The sequence below is a fragment of the Epargyreus clarus genome, unplaced genomic scaffold (assembly GCF_041222505.1).
Source record: "Epargyreus clarus isolate Ecla_fem2 unplaced genomic scaffold, WU_Ecla_fem_2.2 ptg000033l, whole genome shotgun sequence".
Classification (NCBI taxonomy): Eukaryota; Metazoa; Arthropoda; class Insecta; order Lepidoptera; family Hesperiidae; genus Epargyreus; species Epargyreus clarus.
Genome location: NW_027332238.1, coordinates 2,214,108 through 2,239,719, shown reverse-complemented (window position 1 = coordinate 2,239,719; position 25,612 = coordinate 2,214,108). Strand labels below are relative to the sequence as shown.

At 39.2% G+C, this 25,612-nt stretch overlaps 1 protein-coding gene across 1 annotated transcript; it reads right to left on the bottom strand.

The window, feature by feature from the left end:
• Positions 1 to 316: 316 nt before the first annotated feature.
• On the bottom strand, positions 317 to 21,147 carry LOC140755390 (uncharacterized). The gene is made up of 12 exons (XM_073090586.1): positions 20,882 to 21,147; positions 18,834 to 18,986; positions 17,239 to 17,388; positions 16,526 to 16,633; positions 15,496 to 15,561; positions 14,848 to 14,933; positions 13,932 to 14,108; positions 12,978 to 13,115; positions 10,643 to 10,764; positions 9,379 to 9,456; positions 6,240 to 6,364; positions 317 to 5,213 (listed from the first exon to the last, which is right to left on the bottom strand). The coding sequence occupies exons 1-12, from the start codon at positions 21,056 to 21,058 to the stop codon at positions 3,492 to 3,494; spliced, it is 3,102 nt and encodes a 1,033-aa protein (XP_072946687.1). The 5' UTR covers positions 21,059 to 21,147; the 3' UTR covers positions 317 to 3,491.
• Between the last annotated feature and the right edge of the window lie 4,465 nt (positions 21,148 to 25,612).

Below are 25,612 nucleotides of genomic sequence, written 5' to 3'. Positions count from 1 at the left end.
TATAAAAACATATGTTAAGGTACACATTTATACACGAAATTATTAAGTCATGCATGTGGTTCACCTTTAGACCTATCTGGGGTTGATTACAGATGTCCACATACCATCAGATGGACATGCTCGTGTTCGTATGCGACTTCTATATCATAAAAGAGATTTTAAACTTTAAATTTTTTAAACTTTTAAGTATGTTATCTTATTACTGAACTTTTTAAATATGGCTTTCACAAAAAAGATATAAACGTATCTTTATATGGACTACGTTACAAATATTTATTTTACCCTAAAACATGGGAAGTAAATAAAAGAACTGTAATAGAAAAATGTAATTATATTATGGATTTATGTACAATAAAAACCTTATATTAACCCTAGAGTGCTCGCGCTATGAGCATTTTGCCGTCCGCGGTGAAAGAATCCAAATATTATAAATACGGTGCATTTGTCAAGATCAAGCTTCCTAGTAGCTGCCCCCTCGTGCCTAACCTACTTATTTTAGAAATTAAAAGAAATTTAGGGCGCAGGAGATCGCAGGAGGAAGCGGTTATTGTTGGTGTCGCGTTTGGCGGCAAATTGCTAACTGCGCGACTACTCACGTAAGTAAAATTAATGTGCCTGGTTTTTCACTTCACAAATATGTACTAAACCAACATTTATTTCAATTATTTTTTAGTTTGTAGTGACATAGAAGTCGGTTGTATTTTTTGTTAAATTTTTTTTGGGAGATCTATTGCTTTAAGGCTGTGGAATAGTTGTTTTGGGATAACTCCGGTAGTCGAAACAACTACAGGGGTCGTAACACTATTCATTTTCCATGATTTCTTTATTTCAACCTGTAATTCTGTATATTTTCTTTGACGATCCACGTGTCGGAGCGGTCACCATGCCGGTCTGACGCGCAGAGGGTCCCGGGTTGGATCCCCGGCCAGACAGATTTCTAAATGATGAATTTAGATTTCTGGGTCTGGGTGTTTGTGCATTTGTCTGTGTGTGTCCATAGCACCCACGATACAGGGAATCCTAGTGTGGGGCTGTGAGTGTAGAAAGCGTTTTTTTTTTTCCACTATTGTTGACTAAATAAACAATTATTATTAACTAAATTTAGCAAAAATAAACATGGGCGGCAAAAAGCTCACCACGCGAGCACTCACGTTTCACGGAAGGCGCGACTACACTAGGGTTAATCGACTTAAAATTTTATTTTCCTTAATTATTTTACCAAAAATCATTTTATACATTATCCTTAACTTGAAAACTTAACTAACTTTTTTCAGAAATAAAAATATTCTTTCGCGTTTAAGTAAACTTATTTATATTAATAATATAACAAAAATATATATTTTTAGCACATTGTTAGGTAAATTGACCTAACAGGAGTTGAGGGCAATCTGTTGGTCAACCCATTACTGTCCCACTGCTGGGCACGGGTCTCTCAGAATGAGGATTAGGCCATAGTCCACCGCACAGGCCAAGTGCAAATTGGTAGATTTCACATACCTTTGAAAACTTTTTAAATCACTTATGTATATTATCTTTAACGTTAAAGAAATTAATTTCTAATACGCATATAATTTAAGAAATCAAAAGTATGTACCTGGGATTTGAACCTCTGACTCCCGATTGAAAGTCAAAATTTCAACCACTAGGCTCACTGCTCAAAAATATTTTTCAATGATATGTGAATACATATAATGTTATCTAGAATTTCAATCTTTAATAATAAAATAATTTATTTAAAGATACTTAATTTTAAGGATAAATTAAGTTCAATCTGTGTAATTAGCCACCTAAATATCACAATAGATGTCTAATTTCTTAAAAAATAATCTATGTGTAAAGTCTACCAATCTGTGAACTAAGGCCTAATCCTACTCTTTCTGAGAAGAGCCAGAATATTGTGAATTCATGATAGAAAACATTGTGAGAAAACCTACACGCCTGAGAGTGTGTGAAGTCTACCAATCCGCACTTGTCTAGCGCGGTGGACTATGGCCTAATCCTTCTCATTCTGAGAGGAGACCCGTGCCCAGAAGTGGAACAAGAAAGGGTAACTAACACCTCATATTACGCAAAACATTCTTGGAATAACAAATTATACACATGTACATGTAATTACTACATGGCGCAGACTTTCTCCCACCATAAAGGAATACAGTAATACCCCAACTTACGCGAATCGGAGTTACACGATTTTCAAAACTCGTCGATTCTCCTATGGTTTGAGTGTCCCGCAATTCCTGATTATAAAAAATAAGCTTACTAACCCTACAATTATTCATGTAAACATTTGTATTTGTTGCGCGAAGTCAACACATTCGAAATCATACCATACGATGGTATGTACACGCATACCCCGACTTACGCGAATTCGACTTGCGCGGTTATCTCTCGCTCCCACCAATCGTGTAAGTCCGAGGTATTACTGTATATCTTAACAGCGCCACCTGGGATTATAAAAGTATCGTATATGTGGCGATTTCTCAAGAGATGGCGCTGCACGTTTCTGAATCACGCTATCGAAGTTATCTCAATATGTTGCATATATACAAGCTCCGAACTGAGACTGTCGGAGCACGATCGTTCCCTACATCACCTAGCACACAAGGAGACCTTCCATTGCCAATGTATATCAAAGATAAAGTAGAACCCTTTGTGCACCACGGTCACACCTATTTCTGTTATAACAGCAGTGTAGCGCTGCTGTGTTCTGGTTTCAAGTGTGGTAAGAGACATACTTATCCGAGGCGTTCCAGGTCAGTCTTCAGGGGTAGCGGCGCATCTGTAGCCGACCTCATGTGGGGATCTTGTCTTGTCAAGGAAGTAACTACTAAACATCTGGTGGACTGCGTGCTCGTCTGCTTATATATTATCACCATACCGGTCTAACAAAGAGTTCCGGGTTCGATCCCCGCCTAGCCACACATTTGAATTTGAATGTCTGTTCTGGGTCTGGGTGTTTGTGTATCCATAGCACCCACAACACGGCATCCTAGTGTGGGGCTGTGAGTGTAGAAAGCGTAACCAATCCATGCAAATGGGTCGAAATATCGGCAATAAACTAAAACTGCATATCGTGTTTAGTCCGCGCCAAACTGCTAGTCCGCTCTGAAGTTGTTGCGAGCAGGTGTAGTCATACAATTTGCTATGGCGACGCGATTCATTTCTATATTGAGAGCGGACTAGCAGATTTACGCGAACTATACCGTACGGTGTTCAGTTCTGTGGCGATGGCATCGTTTGAAGACGACGCGCCGTACGGTGTCACGAAAGATTGATTTTTGATCTTCGCCGGTCGTCTTCACAGATTCAAAAACTGAACAGGTGTATTCCCACACAGTCCAGTGTACCTGCGCAGGTATACCTGAACAGGTAGACCTGTCCGGTGTATCATAGTGTCCATACAAACATAACGTATTCAAATGTCTCAGTTCCGCGATACTATTCGTTCAAAATCATATTATTTACATTAAAATTTGCCCCCAAAAATATAATTACTCATCAAAATTGAACTCTTCATCAGATATGCTATCCAAATCCATTGATTTCGTACCTTCTTTCATCAACAAGTCTTCTAGCGTAATCTTATCTTGTTCTACGCTATCTTTCTTATCTTTTCCCTCTGCGCTCTCTGTCACACATATATCTTTTTTCGCTTCACTTTCGTTTATCTTATCTTTTTTTACTTCATCTTCTGTCTCTTTCATGTCTGTATCTGTCTTTTTCTCGCCGATCTGTGCATCTATTTCCGCCATGAGTTTAGAATCCTCTAGTTCTGAATCGCTGCCGAAATCTTCTAAATCGTCCATATTTAGATTACTGTCCTCAATATTACTGTCTCCATTCTGCAATTCGTGACTAACGCTGTCCTTAATATCTTTAGAATCCTTATCTGCATTGTTAGAGATGTCTTTATCTAAATTCGATTCTGATGAGTCATTATCTAACTTAGGTTCTGGTGAATCTTTTTCTAAATTAGATTCCATTGATTCTTTACCTAAATTAGATTCCGTTAATTCTGTATTTAAATTAGATTCTGGTAATGCTTTTTCTAAATTAGATTCCGTTAAGTTGGTATCTAAATAAGATTCCGATGATTCTTTCTCTAAATTAGATTCTGGCGATCCTTTTTCTAAATTAGATTCTGCTGATTCTTTTTCTAAATTCGATTCCGTTAATTCGGTATCTAAATTAGATTCTGATGATTCCTTATCTAAATTAGATTCTGTCGATTTTTGATTAGTAATTTCTTCAGCAGCTTTACTTCCTATTTCAGTACTAATATTTTCTATTGTTTTTGGATTTTCATTTGTAACATTATCTGTGAGACTATCTTCTGATTGGTTTTGATCATTTTTAGCATCATTAATGTCACTGTTAGCATGTGTATCTTTAACTAAGCTATTTTCAACTCCCGATTGTACTTGTTCATTATTTTCTTGACTTTTTTCATTATCATTATTCGTGTCGGATTTTAATGATATTTCCAATTCAGCATCATCAATTCTAACGCTGGATTCAATGTGTGATACCTTTTCTTCTTTCGAACCCGAATCACTTTCATCAACAATTTTTTCTTTACTTTCATTACTGACTGAATCATTATTTTCATCATGTTTATCAATACACTCATTCGTACTTTCCTTTGAAACTAAATCATCAGAATCATCAACATTCTCACTGACAATCTTATCAAGCTTATCAACTAAACTATCAATTTGCGACCTATCACCAACCTCATCAGTGTCCATTCTATCATCACTATTGAAAATGCTATCAAAATCATTATTAGTGACAACATTACCTTTCTTCGGGAACAAATCGTCTTCATCCTTATCATCACTGTTATCACGATTTTTATCAAGTTTCTCACTAACACTCTCACTTTGGTTAACATCACCATCGATACACAAATCACTCAACGACTCGAGAGTCGAATTGATCATCTTCTCAATCTTCACTCTTCGGTACTTCCTCGGTACCTTACCGAGGAATTTGCTGGAGAATATTGTTCTTAGAGCACAGGAGGTGAGGCTCTGGACTGGTCTGGTCTTCGTGAACATGAAGTCATCATCAGATTCCCCGGAGTCATCCGAGTCCCAATGCACGTAGGTGCCAAAGTCCATGTCGTTGATGGTCACCATGCAATCTGTGGGCTCAGACTTGATCCGCAACCTCGAGTAAGGGTAGTCGCAATTCTTGTCCAAACCGTACAACTGTTGACAAGAATACATATATCATTACTAGCTGACCCGGCAAACGTCGTGTTGCCATATAAATAAAAAAATGTTAAGGGTGAACAACCCTTATCACTTAGGGGGATGAAAAATAGATGTTGGCCGATTCTCATAGATACCGGATAAGCACAAAAAATTTCATCAAAATCGGTCAAGCCGTTTCGGAGGAGTATGGCAACGAAAACTGTGACACGAGAATTTTATATATAAGATATGGATACCAGGTTTTTTTGAGCGTGGTAGAACCCTTTGTGGTTCGACACTGTCACACCTATTTCTACCTAACAACAGCAGTGGTAAGCGCTGCTGTGTTCTGGTTTCAGTAAGGGAGATACTTATCCGGTCCAGCTTAGTCCTTAGGTGTAGCGGCGCATCTGTGGCCAAGCTCAGGTAAGAATCTAATCTTATCTGGGGCTGATTACAGATGTCCTTGGGCGGCAGTAGCTTACCATCAGGTGGATTGCATGCTCGTCTGCTACTCCAATATTATAAGACACCACGTCCTTCAAACCGGAACACAGCAGCGTTTAACAGAAATAACACTACTCTTATAACATAAATAGGTGTGGCAGTAGTGCCGCCGGACGAACCACAGAGGGTTCTCCCACCTACAATATGTATTTACTAGCTTACTAGGTGGACTGCATGCTCGCTACATCATCATCATCATCATCAACAACCCACTACTGTCCCACTGCTGGGCACGGGTCTCCTCTCAGAATGAGAAGGATTAGGCCATAGTCCACCGCGCTGGACAAGTGCGTATTGGTAGACTTCACATACCTATGAGATTTTTTTTTTATATAAATCTCTCAGGTAAGCAGGTTTCCTCACGATGTTTTCCTTTACCGTTTAAGCAAGTGATAATAAGTTTCTAATATACACATAATTTTGATAAATCAGCGTGCCTGGGATTTGAACCTCGGCCCCTCGATTGAGAGGCCGAGTTTCTTAACCACTTGGCTATCACTCCTATCTTGCTCGCTACATCTATGTTATACTCACAAGAGGCACAGCGGAGACGTCGTAATGTCCTCTCTTCTGGTCGCGAAGGAGGGGGTCGCACTTGGTCACACGCACTTGTACAGGCTTGAGGCGAGACATCACATCTGGATCCACTTGGGGGTTCACTGGAAATATATTAGTACCTTTTAGTATTATTATTAAGTTACTAGCTGGTAAGGGAGACAGACTTTTCCGAGGCGTTCCAGCTTAGTCCTCAGGGGTAGCGGCGCATCTGTGGCCGACCTCAGGTAGGAATATCTAATTCTATCTGGGGTTGATTACAGATATCCATGGGCGGCAGTAGCCACTTACCATCAGGTGGACTGCATGCTCGTCTGCTACTCTTATATTATAAAAAAAATAATTAAACTATCGAGCAATTATCAAGAAACTTATTGCTGTTTTTATTATTTTCTATCGCTTTTGTTACTTTAGCATAACACCTGCTGCAAATTCTCTACATCCACCCAGGGTTGACTGGTAGAGAATGCCATCAGGCATTTATGTGGCAGAATGATTTTTAATCTGTGGCGCGGTGCGGCGTGGCGGGAGAAATTGTGTTTTGGCGGGAAGCTAATTGTCATAATCGTCATTGTTATAAAGTACTAGCTGACCCGGCAAACGTTGTGTTGCCATATAAATAAAAAAATGTTAAGGGTGAGCAACCCTTATCACTTAGGGGGAAGAAAAATAGATGTTGGCCGATTCTCATAGATACCGGATAAGCACAAAAAATTTCATCAAAATCGGTCAAGCCGTTTCGGAGGAGTATGGCAACGAAAACTGTGACACGAGAATTTTATATATTAGATTTATGAAAATATATCATCTTCCTCCAAATGTTTCTTTTATTGTGAACACTCAAGAAATATAGCTTTATATTTATTTTTAAATGAATAAATCTTACTAATAGGGTTCCTTTTTTGTGTCTTTGGGTACGGAACCCTAGAAACGACATTATTCAGTTTTAAAACTCTTAAAGGACGTCAAAATCGACGTCCTAGTCAAAAATTTAATTAATTTATTATAGATACAACTAATAGACATCGTTCCCCTGGCTTCTTATAGTATTCCCATCGTAACATCGCCACCGCGTTTCAGTTTTCGTACAGCGCCATCTGTTTTTTTCATGTGTAAACAGACAAACAGAGATGTCCATACGGCAGTAGCCACTTACCATCAGGTGGACTGCATGCTTGTCTGCTACTATATCTACACTAATATTATATATAGGAAAACTTTGTTTGTTTGTTTGGTTGTAATGAATAGGCTCAAAAACTACTGGACCGATTTTAAAAATTCTTTCACCATTCGAAAGCTACATTATCCACGAGTAACATAGGCTATATTTTATATGAAATATATTTGATAAATAAATTTTGAGGCGGTACAAAGTTTGCCGGGTCAGCTAGTTATAAATAATTGGCCAAGTGCAAGTCGTACTCGCACACGGAGGGTTCCGTAACATCAACATTTTCATATACAGGGTCAATTTTTCAAATAGGCCTTCAGAGCCAAATTAGAAACAATAAGGATTAGCAAAAAATGCTGAAAGGAGTTACGAGGCCGATTTTGATAAAAACTAAAACTGCATCATTAGTTTTTTAAAATATCTTTTTCCCTAGCCGGGAATTGAACGAGTTCATTTTGAATAAAAATACACATCTATATTATTCCACTATCTGATAGTGTTGCTTATAAGGATCAGACACTATCAGATAGTGAAATAATATATAGGGTGATTTTTCTTTCAAAATGACCTCGTTCGATTCCCGGCTAGGAAAAAACTATTTAAAAAAAGTAATGATGCAGTTTTAGTTTTTATCAAAATCGGCCTCGTAACTCCTTTCAGCATTTTTTGCTAATCCTTATAGTTTCAGATTTGGCCCTGAAGGCCTATTTGAAAAATTTACCCTGTATAGCAGTTTCCTGTATGGCGACTCCATTTATTTTCAACTTTTTTCTTTTTAGTATCTGTTGTTATAGCGGCCACCTTTATGCATCCTCTGTCAAAATTTCAAGTGTCTATCTATTACGGTTCCAGAGATAGAGCCCTGTGACAGACAGACAGACAGCGAAGTCTTAGTAATAGGGTTCCGTTTTTACCCTTTGGGTACAGAACCCTAAAAAGAGGTATTTAATATAATTTGTTGCGGTTGGGAGTCCGGAATCCGGATAATCTCTAATCCGGATAACCAAGATCCGGATAATCAAGTTTCTACCGTAACTCAAGTGTAGTTATATCATAAACATAAATAATTATACATAGTTTAAAAACTAAAAACCACGCTAAAATCGCACAAAGAAAATCGATCATTCTGATTTCTGACGATCCTGACGAGGAGAATGGGAGAAAATTATTAAAATCGTGTATTGTCATCGGTTCTTGATAATTGTTCAAAATTTTAGATTAATCAGACCGTTCAAAGTGGGTAAAAATTGAGTTCAAAGATTTCGTTACGTTCATACATACATACATACATACATACAACCCAAGCTAATAAAAGAGTGGTAAAAAAACACTTTCTACACTTACACTCACAGCCCCACACTAGGATTCCCTGTTGGTGCTGTGTATGGCACACAGAGATAAATACACAAACACCCAGACCCACAAACAGAAACCTAAATTCATCATTTAGATCTGTCTGGCCGGGGATCGAACCCGGGACCCTCTGTGCGTCAGACCGGTATGGTGACCGCTCCGCCACGTGGGTCATCAATAGCGTGGTATAGTCCGCGTAAAACTGCTAGTCCGCTCTGAATATAGAAATGAATCGCGTCGCCATAGCGTATTCTATGACTACACCTGCTCGCAACTTCAGAGTGGACTAGCAGTTTGGCGCTGACTATATATGGGTACCAGGCGTGAATATATTGATGCGACCTACTTATACAAATATGTATATATACACATTTTTATATTTTTTAATCATAATAAACATTAATTGTTGAATTACCTATATGGTGAGTAAATAGGTAAGTTAACGGGTATTTTTACCATACACATGCCACTTGTAAACATTTAAATAATTCTCACCAAATACTGCACATAGATGCAATAAAATTGTGCATTTACCACTTGTCAACTTATTCACGCTTGGTACGGATGTATAGTGTGTAAATATGAAAATGATACCTTTTTTCGCCGCCTTGCAGGAATGATTCATGAGTGTTTTCCTCGACGCATACTTCTTACCACACTTATTGCACTTGCCTGTAATATAAAAATTACAATAATATTTAAAGACTTTTTTTTATATATATATTTGAGCCTAACGATAAAGCAGACGTGCTACCTGATGGAAAGTAGTCAACGCCGCCTATGGACATTTGCAACACCAGAGGAGTCGCCAATGCATCGCCGGCTTTGAAGGAGAGCTCTTTTTGCACCTTTTTTGAAGAGCCCCATGTCAGCCAAGACTGTTGGTCAACTCTAGAGGTACCTTCGTCACACATATTTCTGTCATGTGTCAAGGGCAGCTATGTTAAAGAATGATTGCAAGAATTTTACAGATTTTAGAAACCATAGTGCCACTTATTTCTGCCTCATAACAGCAGTGTTAACGCTGCTGTGTTCTGGTTTGAAGTGTGGTAAGAGACATACTTATCCGAGGCGTTCCAGCTTAGTCCTCAGGGGGAGCGGCGCATCTGTGCCCGATGTCAGGTAGGAATCTTTTTTTTTCCTTGTATAAAGTACCGAATGAATAATAAGGTACTTTATATTTATTACAATCTAGCCTACTATAAGACTAATGAGTAATTTTACGCTAACTTAAACTGCTAAATAATCATATAATGAAGGCGGCGTCCTCTGACACTGCACTTCTTTGTCTTATCACATAAAGGAGTGGACACATTGTTCTTGTGTTCTATAATGTTCACTTATCACTACTTAAGGTAGGAATCTAATCTTGATTTTCACCCCTCCCCTTCTCACAGTTGGTCATATTTTGTGAAACCACTCTTCTACTCTCTTGCTACTACTCTTACTACCACTTCAGTTTGAAAAAAAAACACACTGTAGGTATTATTCCATCATCAGGTATTAATCCTCAGGGGTAGCGGCGCATCTGCGGCCGACCTCAGGTAGGAATATCTAATCCTATCTGGGGTTGATTACAGATGTCCATGGGCGGCAGTATCCACTTACCATCAGGTGGACTGCATGCTCGTCTGCTACTCTTATATTATAAAAAAAAAAAAAATCGTCGGATAGTGTCGCTTATAAGGACCAAATTCTGGAAAGTACTCACATATGACAAACTAAAGGAAAAGGCAAATTTTGAAGAACATACATTTCTTTTCATACATTTTCATACCAATCCTTAGCTAACTAATTTCTGTGAAAGGTTTTCATTTGGTTCGATTCCCAGCTATTCGTAGTATATTATAGCACTCACCCCCAGGTCTGCCTGCCGGTCCGGGACACCGGTGGTCGTCCAGGAGGTTTTGCGTCGGGAACATCCTCCAGCACTCCGAACACTCGATATCCGGCACCTCGTCCCACGGGATGCACTTGTGGCTGTGAATTATAATTATATTTGAAAAGTTTTATTATCTGAATTACATAACAGTGTATCATTAAAGATGACACCCTCTCATGATCGTCTCCAACGCATTACTGTCCCACTGCTGGGCACGGGTCTCCTCTCATAATGAGAAGGATTAGGCCATAGTACACCGCGCTGGCCAAGTGCGGATTGGTAGACTTCACATACTGTCGAGATTTTTTTTTTATAAATCTTTCAGGTATGCAGGTTTCCTCACGATGTTTTTCTTCACCGTTAAAGCAAGTGACAATTAATTTGCAATATGCACATAAAGTTAAAAATACAGAGGTGCCTGGGATTCCTAGAGGCAGAGTTTCAACCACTAGGCTATCTTTGCTTCTCATGATATCCTAGTGATATAATGATGGGCATGTGGTATCATTGAGTGTCCCCGATGCCTGATGTATCATGATAGCGTGTCATTAGTACCTTTTTTTTTTTCTCGAGGGGGAAACCTTCAAAAGATACCCGACGACGTGGGAGCGACTCCGAGTTATGTGGGATTTTTAACCGCACTAAAACCCCCCCGGTGGCCGTCCTCGGCGCTTGGTGGAGAACTCCGGGATCTCCGATGGAACACAACCGGAGCCATCCAAGCGAGATGGCAAACGGGCTCTACCCTGGGGGAGCAGTTTTCGCTCCTCCCACACCATGTAGTGTTTAGGACGGTATGCGACCATACATACCGCTGTCCATCCCGGGGTCGCTTACTGGACGGTTCGAGCTCCCACTCTTGCCGCCCGCGACCCCGGAAGCCCCCTTTTAGTCGCCTCTTACGACAGGCAGGGGATACCGTAGCCCTATTCTGGTCCCGGAACTACAGGGACAGGCAATGATATCCTAGTGATATAATGATGGGCATGTGGTATCATTGAGTGTCACCGATGCCTGATGTATCATGATAGCGTGTCATTAGTACCTAATGATGCCATGATAGGTTGTTATTGGTGACAGTGACGTCATTGAGTGACACTCATGACTGATATGTCATAATAGGGCATCAGAGGTAACAGTGACATCATTCAGTGACACTAATGACTAATGCATCATGAATATGGTGTCATTGATGACAGTGACGTCATTGACTGTCACTGATGTGCAGTGGTAGCGCGATAGTGTCACTAATACAATGACGTCATTGACTGTCACTGATGTGCAGTGACGTCATGATAGACTATCTTTGATGGCTAGCAATAACACACTAGTCTACCACTGCCTAGCACTATCCCAGCGCGTGTCTATCCAGCGACATGCCGCCGCGGCGTATGGGTGGCCACTCATTCGTCGTACGCCGTCAACGTGCGGTGTGTGGCGGCAAAGCGGCGACAGCGGTAGGGCGCGGTGTGACGTCACACGTGCCAGTGGTAGTGTGACGTCACTGATATCGATGTGGTGCGACGCCGTCTGCGCTGCGGTACCGCTGCCCGCGCTGTAATAAGTGTCACTAATACTGTGACGTCATTGAGTGTCACAGACATCGAGTTGTAGTATGTTAGTGATATCAATGCCTGATGTACCATGATAGTGTCATTAGTGCCTAACGATGACATGATAGGAGTCAGTGACGTCATTGAGTGTCACTGATGCCTAGTGTGTCATGATAGTGTCATTGGTGATAGTGACGTCACGATACGGTTGTCAATGATGTCCAATATATTGTCGATAGGGCATCACTGCTCAACGATATCACGGTACACCGTATGGGTGGCCACTCACTCGTCGTACGCGGTCAGCGCGCGGTGCGCGGTGACGCAGCGGCGACAGCGGTAGGGCAGCCCGCTGCGGTGCCGGCGGTGGTGGGCCGCCGTCTGTGTGCGCTGCGGTATCGGTGTGATGTCACACATAGCAGTGGTGGTGCAGTAGTGTGACGTCACTGATATCCAGTGGAGCGACGCCGTCTGCGCGGCGGCACCGCCACCCGCGCTGTGTGACGTCACACGTACCAGTGTTTGTGTGACGTCCCTGATATCCAGTGGTACGACGTCTGCGCTGCGGTACCGCTGCCCGCATAGTGTGACGTTATAAATACTAGTGGTATTGTGACGGCACTGATACCCAGTGGTAGCGCGATAATGTCTCTAATACTGTGATGTCATTGTCACTGACATGGAGTAGTAGCATGTTAGTGTCACTGATGCCTGATGTACCATGATAGTGTCATCAGTGACTATGGGTGGCCACTCACTCGTCGTACGCGGTCAGCGTGCGGTGTGTAGTAACACAGCGGCGACAGCGGTAGGGCAGTCCGCTGCGGTGCCGGCGGTGGTGAGCCGCCGTCTCGTCCGCACTGCGATACCATTCGCCACACGCGTTGCAAGCTAACCTGGAAAATTAACATATGAAGTCATAGATAAGTATGGATATCTCACCTCCTTGTAATTAAAGGAAGCCATTGAATGGCTTAAATGGCTGTCATGGTGTAATTTAACAATGCCGACGTGTGCAGTTAAGTGGTGCAAAAACACGAAATCGAAGAAAAAGTGCGGAGAAATATAGTTTCATTCGTAAATGCTCTAAAAACTACATTTTTCCATATTTATCAAACACGAAAATATATGACAGTTACAATTTCAATTGTCAAAACTGGTTGCATTTTTTTGTTAAGAGTGAGTAATCTTTACTAATCTATGTATGAAGTTCACATTTAGGCACAGAAATCAGTTTTGTAAGGGATATCACTCTACAGCCTCAGTTCCGTGCTTGTATATATGCAATATGTCGAAAAAACTTCGAAAGCGTGATTCAGAAATGTGTGGCACCATCTCTTGACGTGTAACGGGAATTCACCAGAGGTTAAAGGTGATATGATGAAAATGTGTATCTGAAGGTGGTTGAACCCTTTGTGGTTCGACTCCGTCGGCTCCACCGCCACACCTATTTCTGTTATAATAGCAGTGTAGCGCTGCTGTGTTCTGGTTTGAAGTATGGTAAGGGAGTACCATACTTATCCGAGACGTTCCAGCTTAGTCCTCAGGGGTAACGCATTTGTGGCCGACTTCAGGTAGGAATATCTAAAATAACATCTAATCTAATAGGGTTGATTACAGATGTCCGTACGGCAGTAGCCACATACCATCAGCTGCACTGCATGCTCGTCTGCTACTCCTATATTATAAAAACAAATACACATAAAACTCACTTAGGATTGGTGAACGTGACAGTATGAGTCCGCATATGAGCCAGTAGTGCCTGCGGGGTCTTGCATCGTTGCTTGCATATGCTGCATATCGCGTCCTTGGCAGGCTTGCTGTCCTGCTTGGGGGATGTTAGCCGAGGGGAGCTCTTCTGTCTCGGGGGCAGCGTTTTTAGGGATATCCTGTGGGAGTGAAAAATAGATTAATACATTTTACTATTACTAAGGTATAACTGGTATTGGTTTTCCAACTTAAACATATACACACACACACAAAAGCGCGCGCACACACATACATAACTATTACATTATATTTACGAACCCCGAACATAGTTTTAAGCTGAAACACACATGTACCCACACACATACAAGGGCGCACACAAACGTACATCACTATCACATTATACTGACGAGTCCCGAAAATAGCTTTATTTTGTAAAATATTAAGCCTCTCAATCAGAGGTCCGAATTACGAGTCCTAGGCACGCACCCCTAATTTTTCAAAGTGCATATTAGAAATTAATTATTACATGTTTAACGGAGAAGAAAAACATCGTGAGGAAACTTACTCGATGTTTACGCAAAGTCTATGCAAATTTGCAAAAGAAACTCCATAAGTTTCTTTCGCCGCTTCTTCTCCATAGCGAAACCTTCCGAAGCGGTGGTAGTTTGTTGACTTTTACAACTTATTTATTCAAAATTCATTCATATAAAATACTTTTTGTCAAAAGTATTTTATATGAATGAATTTTGAATAAATAAGATTTGAATTAAGCCCGCTCCACATTCTCGCGAGAACGCGAAAAAAGCACGATGTGGAGCCAATACAAATCGGATTTTTCTCGCTTTCTCGCGCGAATGTGGAGCGGGCTTTTGAATTTGACCCATACCCAGCAGTTGGACAATAATAAGATACACTTACTTGACTCTTTTAGCTGGTAACTCTGGTTTAGTGTCTCTCTCTCGTGACCGTTTCAGTCTTGACAACGTAGGCGGACTGTTCTCCGTCTGTAACATAGAAATATATTGTAGTTGCACTGCCTTTACTGAGGCAGAGTGTGCCTTTATTAAGGCAAACAGTGCCTTTGCTGAGGCAAAATGTGCCTTTGTAAAGGCAAAGCCTGCCTTTATTACGGCAGAGTGTGCCTTTACTGAGGCAAAAATCTGCCTTTGCTAAGGCAAAATGTGGCTTTATTAAGGCAAGGCCTGCCTTTATTACGGCAGAATGTGCCTCTAATAAGGCAGCGCATGACTTTAATAAAGCAAACCGTGCCTTGATGAAGACAACACGTGCCTTTACTAAGGCGGAGCTGGCTTTGTATTATCACTAAGCACATGTTTTTCAATTTCTGAAGCGATACAGATAATATAAGAGACCTACATGAGGTCAGATTCATTTCTACCCCTCCTCTACCTTACTACCTTCAAACCAGAACACAGCAGCGCTACACTGCTACTGTAATAAAACTACCTGTGACGATGGCAATACAAAAGGAATGATCACTCAGGATTTCACGCAATTTTTCCTCATGAAAAAAATTATTTTAAAAGGATTCAAAATAAAACATACCTTTTTATCTTGCCCTTTTTTCAAAATCGACTTTGGCGGTGGTGATAACGATTTTTTCCTCTTCGACTAAAAAACATAACAATGATAAACATAAATTCAACCGTAAAAGATAAACAATGGGATAATTAATTTTTAATACGCACATAACTTAAAGAATAACTCGAAAGTGTGTGAAGTCTACTAATTCGCATGCGGCCAGCATGGTGAGGAGACCCTTGCCCAGCAGTGCGGCAGTAATGTTTTTTTATATATAATATAGGAGTAGCAGACGATATTGCAGTCCGCCTGATGATAAGTGGCTATAAAACCTCATGGACATCTGTAATCAACTTCAGATAGGACTAGATATTCTTATTTGTGGTCGGCCACAGATGCGCCGCTACCCCTGAGGACTAAGCTGGAACGCCTCGGAAAAGTATGTTTCTCTTACCACACCCTTCAAACCAGAACACAGCGGCGCTTAACACTCCTGTTATGAGGCAGATATAGGAGTGGCGGTGGTGCCGCCGGAGTCGAACCACAAAGGGTTCTACCACCTTTAAGTTGGTTGGTTAGTTTTGGGTATTATACCAGTGGATGACAGAACTATTAGGACTATATGAAGAAGACATACTTTTTTATTATTATTTATATTTGTAGGTCGAACTTTTCTCCCATTTCTGGGGTGACATCCGATTGCCGCAGGCTGGGGCCAAACGATAATTGGATGTTTATGTAATTACTAGCTGACCCGGCAAACTTTGTGCCGCCTCAGTATCTATTTATGAAATATATTTCATATTTACTCACCTTTCAAACCTTCCCTGGACTTCCACAAATTGTTCTAAACTAAAATTAGCCAAATCGGCCAGCCGTTCTCGAGTTTTAGCGAGACTAACGAACAGCAATTGATTTTTATATATATAGATAGATACTTAGTCATAAGGGAAAATAAATATTTATTGTGTAAATTATTTTTGAAGAGACAAAAATTTTCTAACTATCCCGCAAGTATTTATAACAGATTTTTATTATTATAACAAGAACATACCTGTAATTTATTGAGCGTGACATTGTCGCTCTCCTTGTCCCGACCACGTCGCAACCGCGGAGGACTCGGCTGCCGCTTAGATCTCGACTCTCGACCCAAGTTGTTCAACTGTTGATCAAACAAATCAATTCAATATGGTAAACCCTTGTGCATTGACTCCGGCGGCACCACCGCCACACCTATTTCTGTTATAACAGTAGTGTTAAGCGGCCGTCTTTAGTTCTATATAAATAAATAAATCTTAATAAAATAATAATTTTGTTACATTACGTTTCGTGGTAGAGAAGCAAGTGTAAAAGATGGTATAACCCTTTGTTATTCGACTCCGGCGACGCCACCGCAACATCTTTTTCTGTTATAACAGCAATGTTAAGCGTTCTGGTTTAAAGTGTGGTAAGGGAGACATACTTATTCGAGGCAGCAAGCAGGGGTAGCAACACATCTGAGGTCGACCTCAGGTAAGAATATCTAATCCTATCTGGGGTTGATTACAGAAGTCTACAGGCGGCAGTAGCCACTTACTATCAGGTGGACTGCATGCTTGTGCTAGTCGTATATTATAAAACAGAAATAACTGTCCTCATGCATTATAAGATTTTTTTTGTATCTTTGTAGTTTATTCTTGGAGGCCTTTGGGGAAAAACTTATGAGACAGAATTATTACCACACCAACAACTAATCGACTTCATACAGTACTCCATATTATATATTACCACAATCTTGACTTCCTTCTTCTCGGGTTCCTTTTTGATCTTGCCACCTTTCAACACCTTGGTCTTCTTGTCTGACAGTGGCTCGTTGGAGTCCTCATCGTACACACAGATCGGCTCCGTCACCCCCAGGATGCAGTCACCGGCATCAGGCTGTGGAGGAACAAACATTTTGGAGATAAGTTTCTTAGATGTACATTGTAGACGGTATAGTTGGAATGGCAGCCATAGAATTTTTTTATTTTTTTTTTTTAATATAGGAGTAGTAGACGAGCATGCAGTCCACCTGATGGTAAGTGGCTACTGCCGCCCATGGACATCTGCAATCAACCCCAGGTAGGATTAGATATTCCTACCTGAGGTCGGCCACAGATGCGCCGCTACCCCTGAGGACTAAGCTGGAACGCCTCGGAAAAGTCTGTCTCCCTTACCACACCCTTCAAACCGGAACAGAGCAGCGCCTAACACTGCTGTTATTAGGTAGAAATAGGTGTGGCGGTGGTGCCGCCGGAGTCGAACCACAAAGGGTTCTACCACCTTCAAAAATAAATGCATTGTGGAAATTTGAACATTCTACCTAATACAATTCAAAAGACAAAGCCAAAAAAAAAGATGGAAACTGTTTCCCTTATGGCAACCTCCTTTTATTTGTATATAGTGTATAAACATTTCAAGTGTCTATCTGTTACAGTTAACAAGACTGCTCTGTGACAGGCGGACAGACAGCAGCTTAGTTATAGGGTTTCTATTTACCCTTAGGGCACTGAACCCTAAAAAGATTTTCATCTTTTCTATTCTTTCTAATGGGCATGATGACAGTATTAAAAAATGGAAGAATAAATGATTTACTTAAAAACAACATGTTGAAAGCATTCTCAAAAATAGCCCAGTTTTAATAAAAACTTTAGGAATCATTATATTTTCAATGAAATAAAAGTGTAAAATAATACAGTCGGCCATCTTGTCTAAAACACTAAATTCAAAATTTGTTTTAAAAATGCTAATATATAAGTTAATACTGAATTTATTGCCGAAATAATACTATTTTTGGAATCAGTAGACATGTAGCTACATTATAGAAGGGGAGTTCAAAATTTGTCATCATGCCCATTATTATAAATCAAATCAAAATTTTTTATTCAAAATAGGTTCTTTACAGAGCACGTTTTGAATGTCAAACTACCACCACTTCACAAGGTGTTTCGTTATGGAGAAAAAGCGGCGAAAGAAACTCCATAACACACATCTTTAAAAAAAAAATGGATTTTACAATGTTAAACTTAGCCTAATGGTACATGTGGAGCTGGAACTACTTCAGATCAGACCACACCGTTTTGTCAGTCAAATAATCACTTAGTTTATAGTACGCTTTTTTACATAGCGTTTGTTTAACGACGTGTTTGAACTTTTTTTCTGTGAGATTCAAAATGTGCTCGGGTATTTTATTGTAGTAGCGAATACAGTTACCCATGAAAGATCTAGCCACCTTGCATAATCTATGTTTAGGAATTGCTAATTTATTTCTATTTCTAGTATTAAAGTTATGAAGTATAGGTTACTATCATAAAGAAAGGATCACTAGAGAGATGGTCACATACCGCTCCCAAAGGCATCATCTGCGGTGGCAATCCAAGTCTTAATCTCGTCCGTTTGTTTGTCTGCCGGCACATCTCCAGGAACTCGTAGAAATCATTCACTTTGTCCACGCACAGCTCGCATATTAATGGAGGCATTTTATCATCCTGTTGTACCTGAAAGAATATCAAAGATAGCAAATGATCATGCAGTCCACTTGATAGTAAGCTACTGCTCCTTGCAGACATGTGTTAATAACCCCATCTTATATATAAAATTCTCGTGTCACAATGTTAGTTACCGTACTCCTCAAAAATGGCTTCACTGATTTTCACCAAATTTTATATGTAGGTCTTAGAATCGGCTACTATCTATTTTTCATACCCCTAAGTGATAAGGGTTGTTCAGCCTTAACATTTTTTTATTTATATGGCAATGACAACACAATGTTTGCCGGGTTACCTAGTCTAATATAAGATTCCTGTCTGAGGTTGGTAATAGGTTACTACCCCATGAGGACTAAGCTGGAACGCCTCAGAAAATTATGTCTCCCTTACCACACTTCAAACCAGAACACAGCAGCGCTACACTGCTGTTATAACAGAAATAGGTGTGGCGGTGGTCGAACCACAGATGGTTCTACCTCCAAAAACATAATCTCAAAGATAGAATCAGCATAGGTCAACCACGTACCATCTTCACCTCTATTTCTATTGTGAACCAGTTCAGCATGCCAGTGTCCAGGTGTGGATGTACTGACTAACACATGGGGACCGGCTAAGTGGGACGTGGGACCGACGTGGGAACATGTGATCGGCTTCAGGTAGAACCTACTCTATATGGAGTTGGTTACAGATGTTCTTACGTGACTACGATGACGACCCGCGTGGCGGAGCGGCCACCATACCGGTCTGACGCGCAAAGGGTCCCGGGTTCGATCCCCAGCCAGACAGATATCTAAATGATGAATTTAGATTTCTGTTTCTGTGTCTGGGTGTTTGTGCATTTGTCTCTGTGTGTGTCCATGGCATCTACGACACAGGGAATCTTAGTGTGGGGCTGTGAGTGTAGAAAGCGTTTATTATTATTTATTTAATCTACACTAATATTATAAAGAGGAAAACTTTGTTTGTTTGTAATGAATAGGCTCAAAAACTACTGGATCAATTTTAAAAATTCTTTCACCATTCGAAAGCTACATTATCCACGAGTAACATAGGCTATATTTTATATGAAATATATTTGATAAATAGACTTTGAGGCGGACAAAGTTTGTCGGGTCAGCTAGTTATATATAATTTAAAGTTATTATTATACTATTAGTTATACTATTAGTTACATCACTGATCACTTATCACCTAGGACTGCATGGTATTGTGTGTATGAAGTGCAGATAGGTACTTTTCTCAGATATAAAGGGTTACTCGTGTACCGAAAAAAGCGAAAAACCATTTCTCATTTCATAAATCTGTGATCAACTTCAGCTTGCCTGCTTGGGCTACAGACGTCAACAGTGACCTTAGCATCAGGTGGACTGCATGCTTGATTGTAACTTCGATCTGAAAATCTTATAATATATAACAGGATTATAGGAGCGGCTGAAAAACAGCGCTACTCGAATCCCTGATTCTGAGACAGCAATGCTGAGCCGAATTCCTATTGTCATATTAATATTACTGTAAAATGTACATTTATTCTTTGTGTAAACTGTGTTATTATGGCAATAAACGTTTATTATTATTATTATTATAAATAAATAAGCATACAGAAATTAAAAATGCACTACCACTACATTATTACTGTTATAACAGCAGTGTGGCTAATGTCCTGGTTTAAAGGATATGAGACACTTATAAGAGACATTCCAACATAGTTACAGATATCAACGTGTGTGGCCAAGCTCAAGTAGGACTGCAATCGTGTCTAGAGTTTGTTAGTCGTGGCCGGTAAGAGCCACTTACCATCAAGGATTGCATGCTCTCCTATATATTTGCTCCTTTTAAATATACGATTATTTATATAGATTATATAGAAAAGAAGCTCTAATAAGTATAAACATAGCACGGGTTACCTCAATTTGAACACATTCTCTTATTTTCTGCCTTAGTTCCACATCACAACCGTCCAAGTTTACAATATTTTGAATTATAGGCATTTTGTAGCCGCCACCCGCACCACACAACCGACATGCTCGGTATATCTCGTAAATAGTCTGTCTCTCTATCTTTTTATTAACAAAACGATCCATTGTTATTATAAATAAACTTATTTCTGAAATACGTAAATGTCAATAATGACGATGTTGACCCGCTTGGCGCTATTTGGAACAGTCGCCATTTTGTGCCATAGAGCCCATAGACAAACCATAGAGTATTATTATATACATGTTATAGAGAGGCAACTCTACGTATTTTTTGTCCCCCCTAAAGCGCCCCTAGTGGCCTGCCCCAGAACTACTCATGGGTTTTACATACATACCTATAGATACCTATTATATATTCATTATAAATTAAAAGTATTAAAATTAGGTAAATTATAAGTTGTATCTCCAAAACACGAACTATAAATGACTGTGTTCCAAAGATTCACATTTACATTATACTTTTTTCTTTCTTAATTTTGATACAAGAACAAAACTACATTTACATACTTAACAAAATTTCAGAAAGATACAAAAATTTGTGACAATGTGAATCTTTGAATCACGCTCCTTTACAGTTGATGTTAAAGATACAACTTACGTGGGAGGTATCAAATATGTACAGTTGTCGCAACGGTGTCTGTCTGAAGTCCGAAAACAACTTTTGAAATTAAAAATTATTAACGAAGTTGCGGACATTTGACAACAGACACATCATTTTGACAGTTCTGTCACTCCGTCGTCATTTTAATTTGAAGCTTCAGGGGCGAGTCGTTACGTGGTGCTAGTATCTGCACAAAAAGTCATTTTGTATGGAAGTGTGCCCCCCTGAGACAAACTAATCAGAGACTACTTATAGACGTATAGTACGTTCCACTTAACGCTCGAAACGGTTGCGCAAATTGTGGTGAAAGCCCAATATGGCCATCCAATATTATATTACCAGTAGGTACTACGTGGTCGCGAATCATTTCGTGACATCATAAATGAAGTTGAGGGATTGTTCGCAAAGACCACGGGCCTTAGGAGGAACGCTACCACAATGAACAGAAAAAACAAGAACTTATTTTTCTCTTCTATGCGATACCATGGGTATAACAAACAATCGTTACAGCTAGTAAGTGGAACGTGGAACTTGGTGATGCGATTCTATTATTGTTGTCAATGTTTATTGTTATATCCAGATTAAAAAGTAACCTATATAGGTTATATCCCTATATTATTATAGGTTACTATACTCCTTGGAACATTTGTACTAGGGTTGTTGCGAATATCAGCATCAGCATCCGCTGATTATCAGCTTTATTTTAAATATCAGCATCAGCACCCGCATCCGCAACAAAAAACGCTGATTTTTTTGCATTGTAGTGACATGGAAGTCGATTGTATTTTTTTTTTCACTTTTTAAGTGATGGCATTCTATAAATCTTACAAACGCACTAGTCACCCTTACGATTTCTGAAAGTTCCCCTCGATCAGATTCTGATTTCCTTATAATGGAACCACTTTGGAATTATCTTCTTTTCCAACAAAACAAAAATCATCCTGAAATCAAAATCATCTTGAAGGTCTTGAAGTCATGTAATAATATAGTCACATAAACGGTACAGAGTAACGATATAACAATTATACGTAATTAAGTTCACACTAGTGATTAGAAGTATTATAACTACACAAGTATCTCCGTTATTCGACTGCTCTTGCTGAAGTCTCCGACCAGAATGTCGCTCTCTGTTAATTCGAGCGCCGCTAAGGTGTCGTCCCCACTTCACCTACCCGCATCTGTTTTTAAACTGTAGTATCAAATGCGTCACTTATTACTTTAATGTAACGTTATAAAAATGTGATATCGTTAATATCCAAGCTTCTTATTAACGACGATAACAATCCAGTTCGGTTCATAAACGACGAAGTTATCCGAGAACAAAAATAAAAACATATATACGGTCGAATTGAGAAACCGCCTCATTTTGTGAAGTCGGTTAAAAAAGACGATTCTCGTAAGGGACGTACAAATACCTCAGTATAAAATATATTTATATTTAGTAAAACCTGCATCAGCAACAACCCTGATTTGTACTATGAGAGGGTTGTTGATGTTGATGAATGTTTTTCAAGAGTATGTTTCAACGGCATCGCCATAGAGAGTGATGAAAGGTGGTTTTTGCATCACCAGGGGAGAAATTCATCATCATCATCACCAAAAAAATGAAGATACAAACATTTATAATCATTTAATCAAAGAACAAAATTGAAACTATAATAATTATTCTTATACTTGTTTTCGAAGTTTATCAAAATTTATCTAGTTTGCTAACTTTTCTATGTACATTTTTAGCGACTCTATTAAACCAGAGACCGCTTGATTCGAGACTTTCAAAGTGTCGTAGAGCTCCAAAATCTTTTTATCTTCCCAAAACATTTTGTTATCGTCTACATTTCGTTTCAAATTTAACATATTTATTTCTAGCGTGTCTATATTTGCAATTATATAGCCTATTTTAAAGCTCTCGTTGTTTTTAAACGCTTCCTTAACAGTTTTTAATGACGTGATTTTATTGGATATTTCTTTAAAACTTTCTTCTAAGTATAGGAGTAATTTGTTTTTTATTTCTGTTGGATTTACATCAATTGCAGATCTTCGGCCACTAGTATTATTCATACAAGGGCAAGTTCTATTACCAGTAATATCCGTTGAGTTCTTAGTATTATTATACAAATTTATTTTATTGTCGACACTGTCACCTGTAGTTTTAGTATTAGTTTCGTCTCGTTTATACCTTCTTCTATTTTGCTTCCCAAACGGTGTGTTGTACATAAACGTATAAAGTTCTTTTTGGTTTATGGTGTCTGTGACTCGTTTTTGTATTTCAGCCATTATTTTCGAAGCGTCAGTCAAATTACGCTGGATTTGTTGCAAAAATATGCGATGTCTCAGTTCATACGCGTATCTCGATTCTGTCGTCGTTGTTGAAGGCTTACGTGTTGTTTTTTTACCAAATAAATCAGACCACCATTCGAACATTCGTCTTGAATTCGCGTTGTCAACTTCCTCCGATGTTTTATCGTTGTTGATATAATATTTATCATAATCAAGTACTTCCTTACTCGGATTGTAATTATTCCTTAAGTGTAGACGATACTCTGGTAATTCATTTTTAATTTTCACGAATTCTCTTGATTGTACCGTAGTTATAATTATTAATGTAACTGAAAATTTAATTATGAATTTGTGGTAGAACTATTTGATATCTTCCGGCGATAAACTTTACTACACCACCGCCACACCTATTTCTGTTATAACAGCAGTGTAGCGCTGCTGTGTTCTGGTTTGAAGTGTGGTAAGGGAGACATATTTTTCCTAGGCATTCCAGCTTTGTCCTCAGACAGCGGTGTATCTGTCTAACCTCAAGTAAGGATATAATCTTATCTGGGGTTGATTACAGATGTCCATACGGTAGTAGCCACTTACCATCAGGACAGAATGCTTGTCTGCTACTCCAAAAGAAATACACTTACGAATTATAATACGGCGAACCATCTTATAACACGGAAGACTGTAAATGAACACTCTCACAGTGGTGTGATATGAAAAATGATTAAAAATTCACTAGTTTTTTATAATTAGTACATAAAGTTCGCATGTATGAACATTTAACGCATTACCGAGTCAAGTTTAGGAAAATTGTTACATCGTACAGTTATGCGGCAATTATAGTGTGACGGTTTCAAAACTTAGTTGACGCAAGTATACTAAGGTCGTCAAAGGCCAGGGGTGGATGTTGAATGAGGCCTCCAGTCTAAAAATCCATCATCCATATCTACATCTACTTATAGACATTCCCCGCCCCCCCTTACACCTCCCCCAGTGTAAGACGCAGTTTCTTTATTGTAATCAGGAACTTATAGACATTCCCCCCCCCCCTCCTTACACCTCCCCCCCAGTGTAAGATGCAGTTTCTTTATTGTAATCATAGATTAGTAAAGATTACTCATTCCTAACAAGAAAATGTACGCAGTTTTGAGAATTGAAATAGTTACGTAAAAAAGTTTTGCCACGTCTCCGTGCTAAAATGTCCCTAAAACATTTGAAATAATTATTTATTTATTATGTAAATTACGCAGTACATATTAGTTATTTATTCGTGAATTTTGTCTAAAAATGTTTTTATTTGCCAGAATTCAAAAAAAGTATTAGTAAGTAATAAGCCGTTTGTGGCTTCATTCAATTTCAAGGCGGCGAAGTATCTTTACTAATCTATGATTGTAATAAGGAGATAATTGTTGCATATCTATCGTACAGCAACTTTGCAATGAACTTTCTTTAAGGCGTTCGAACAATGCCACGAAAATCATTAATTATGATGATCCTGCCAAGGACAAAGGGACAAAATAATTAAAAAATCGTGAATTGTCATCAGTTCTTGATAACTGGTTAAATTTTTTAAATTAAACTAACCGTTCTAAGTGGGTACAAATCGAGTTGAAATATTCCGTTATATATTGTTGGAAATGGCCACAGGAGAACGAGAAAATAAACTATGAAATATAATAAAATAAAATTCACTCCAAAAAGATACTTTTTATTATATCGAATCATTGACAGAATGACAATAAGAAGAAGTAAAATAATATGTTTTTCAGCTGCCAGCTTTATCATAT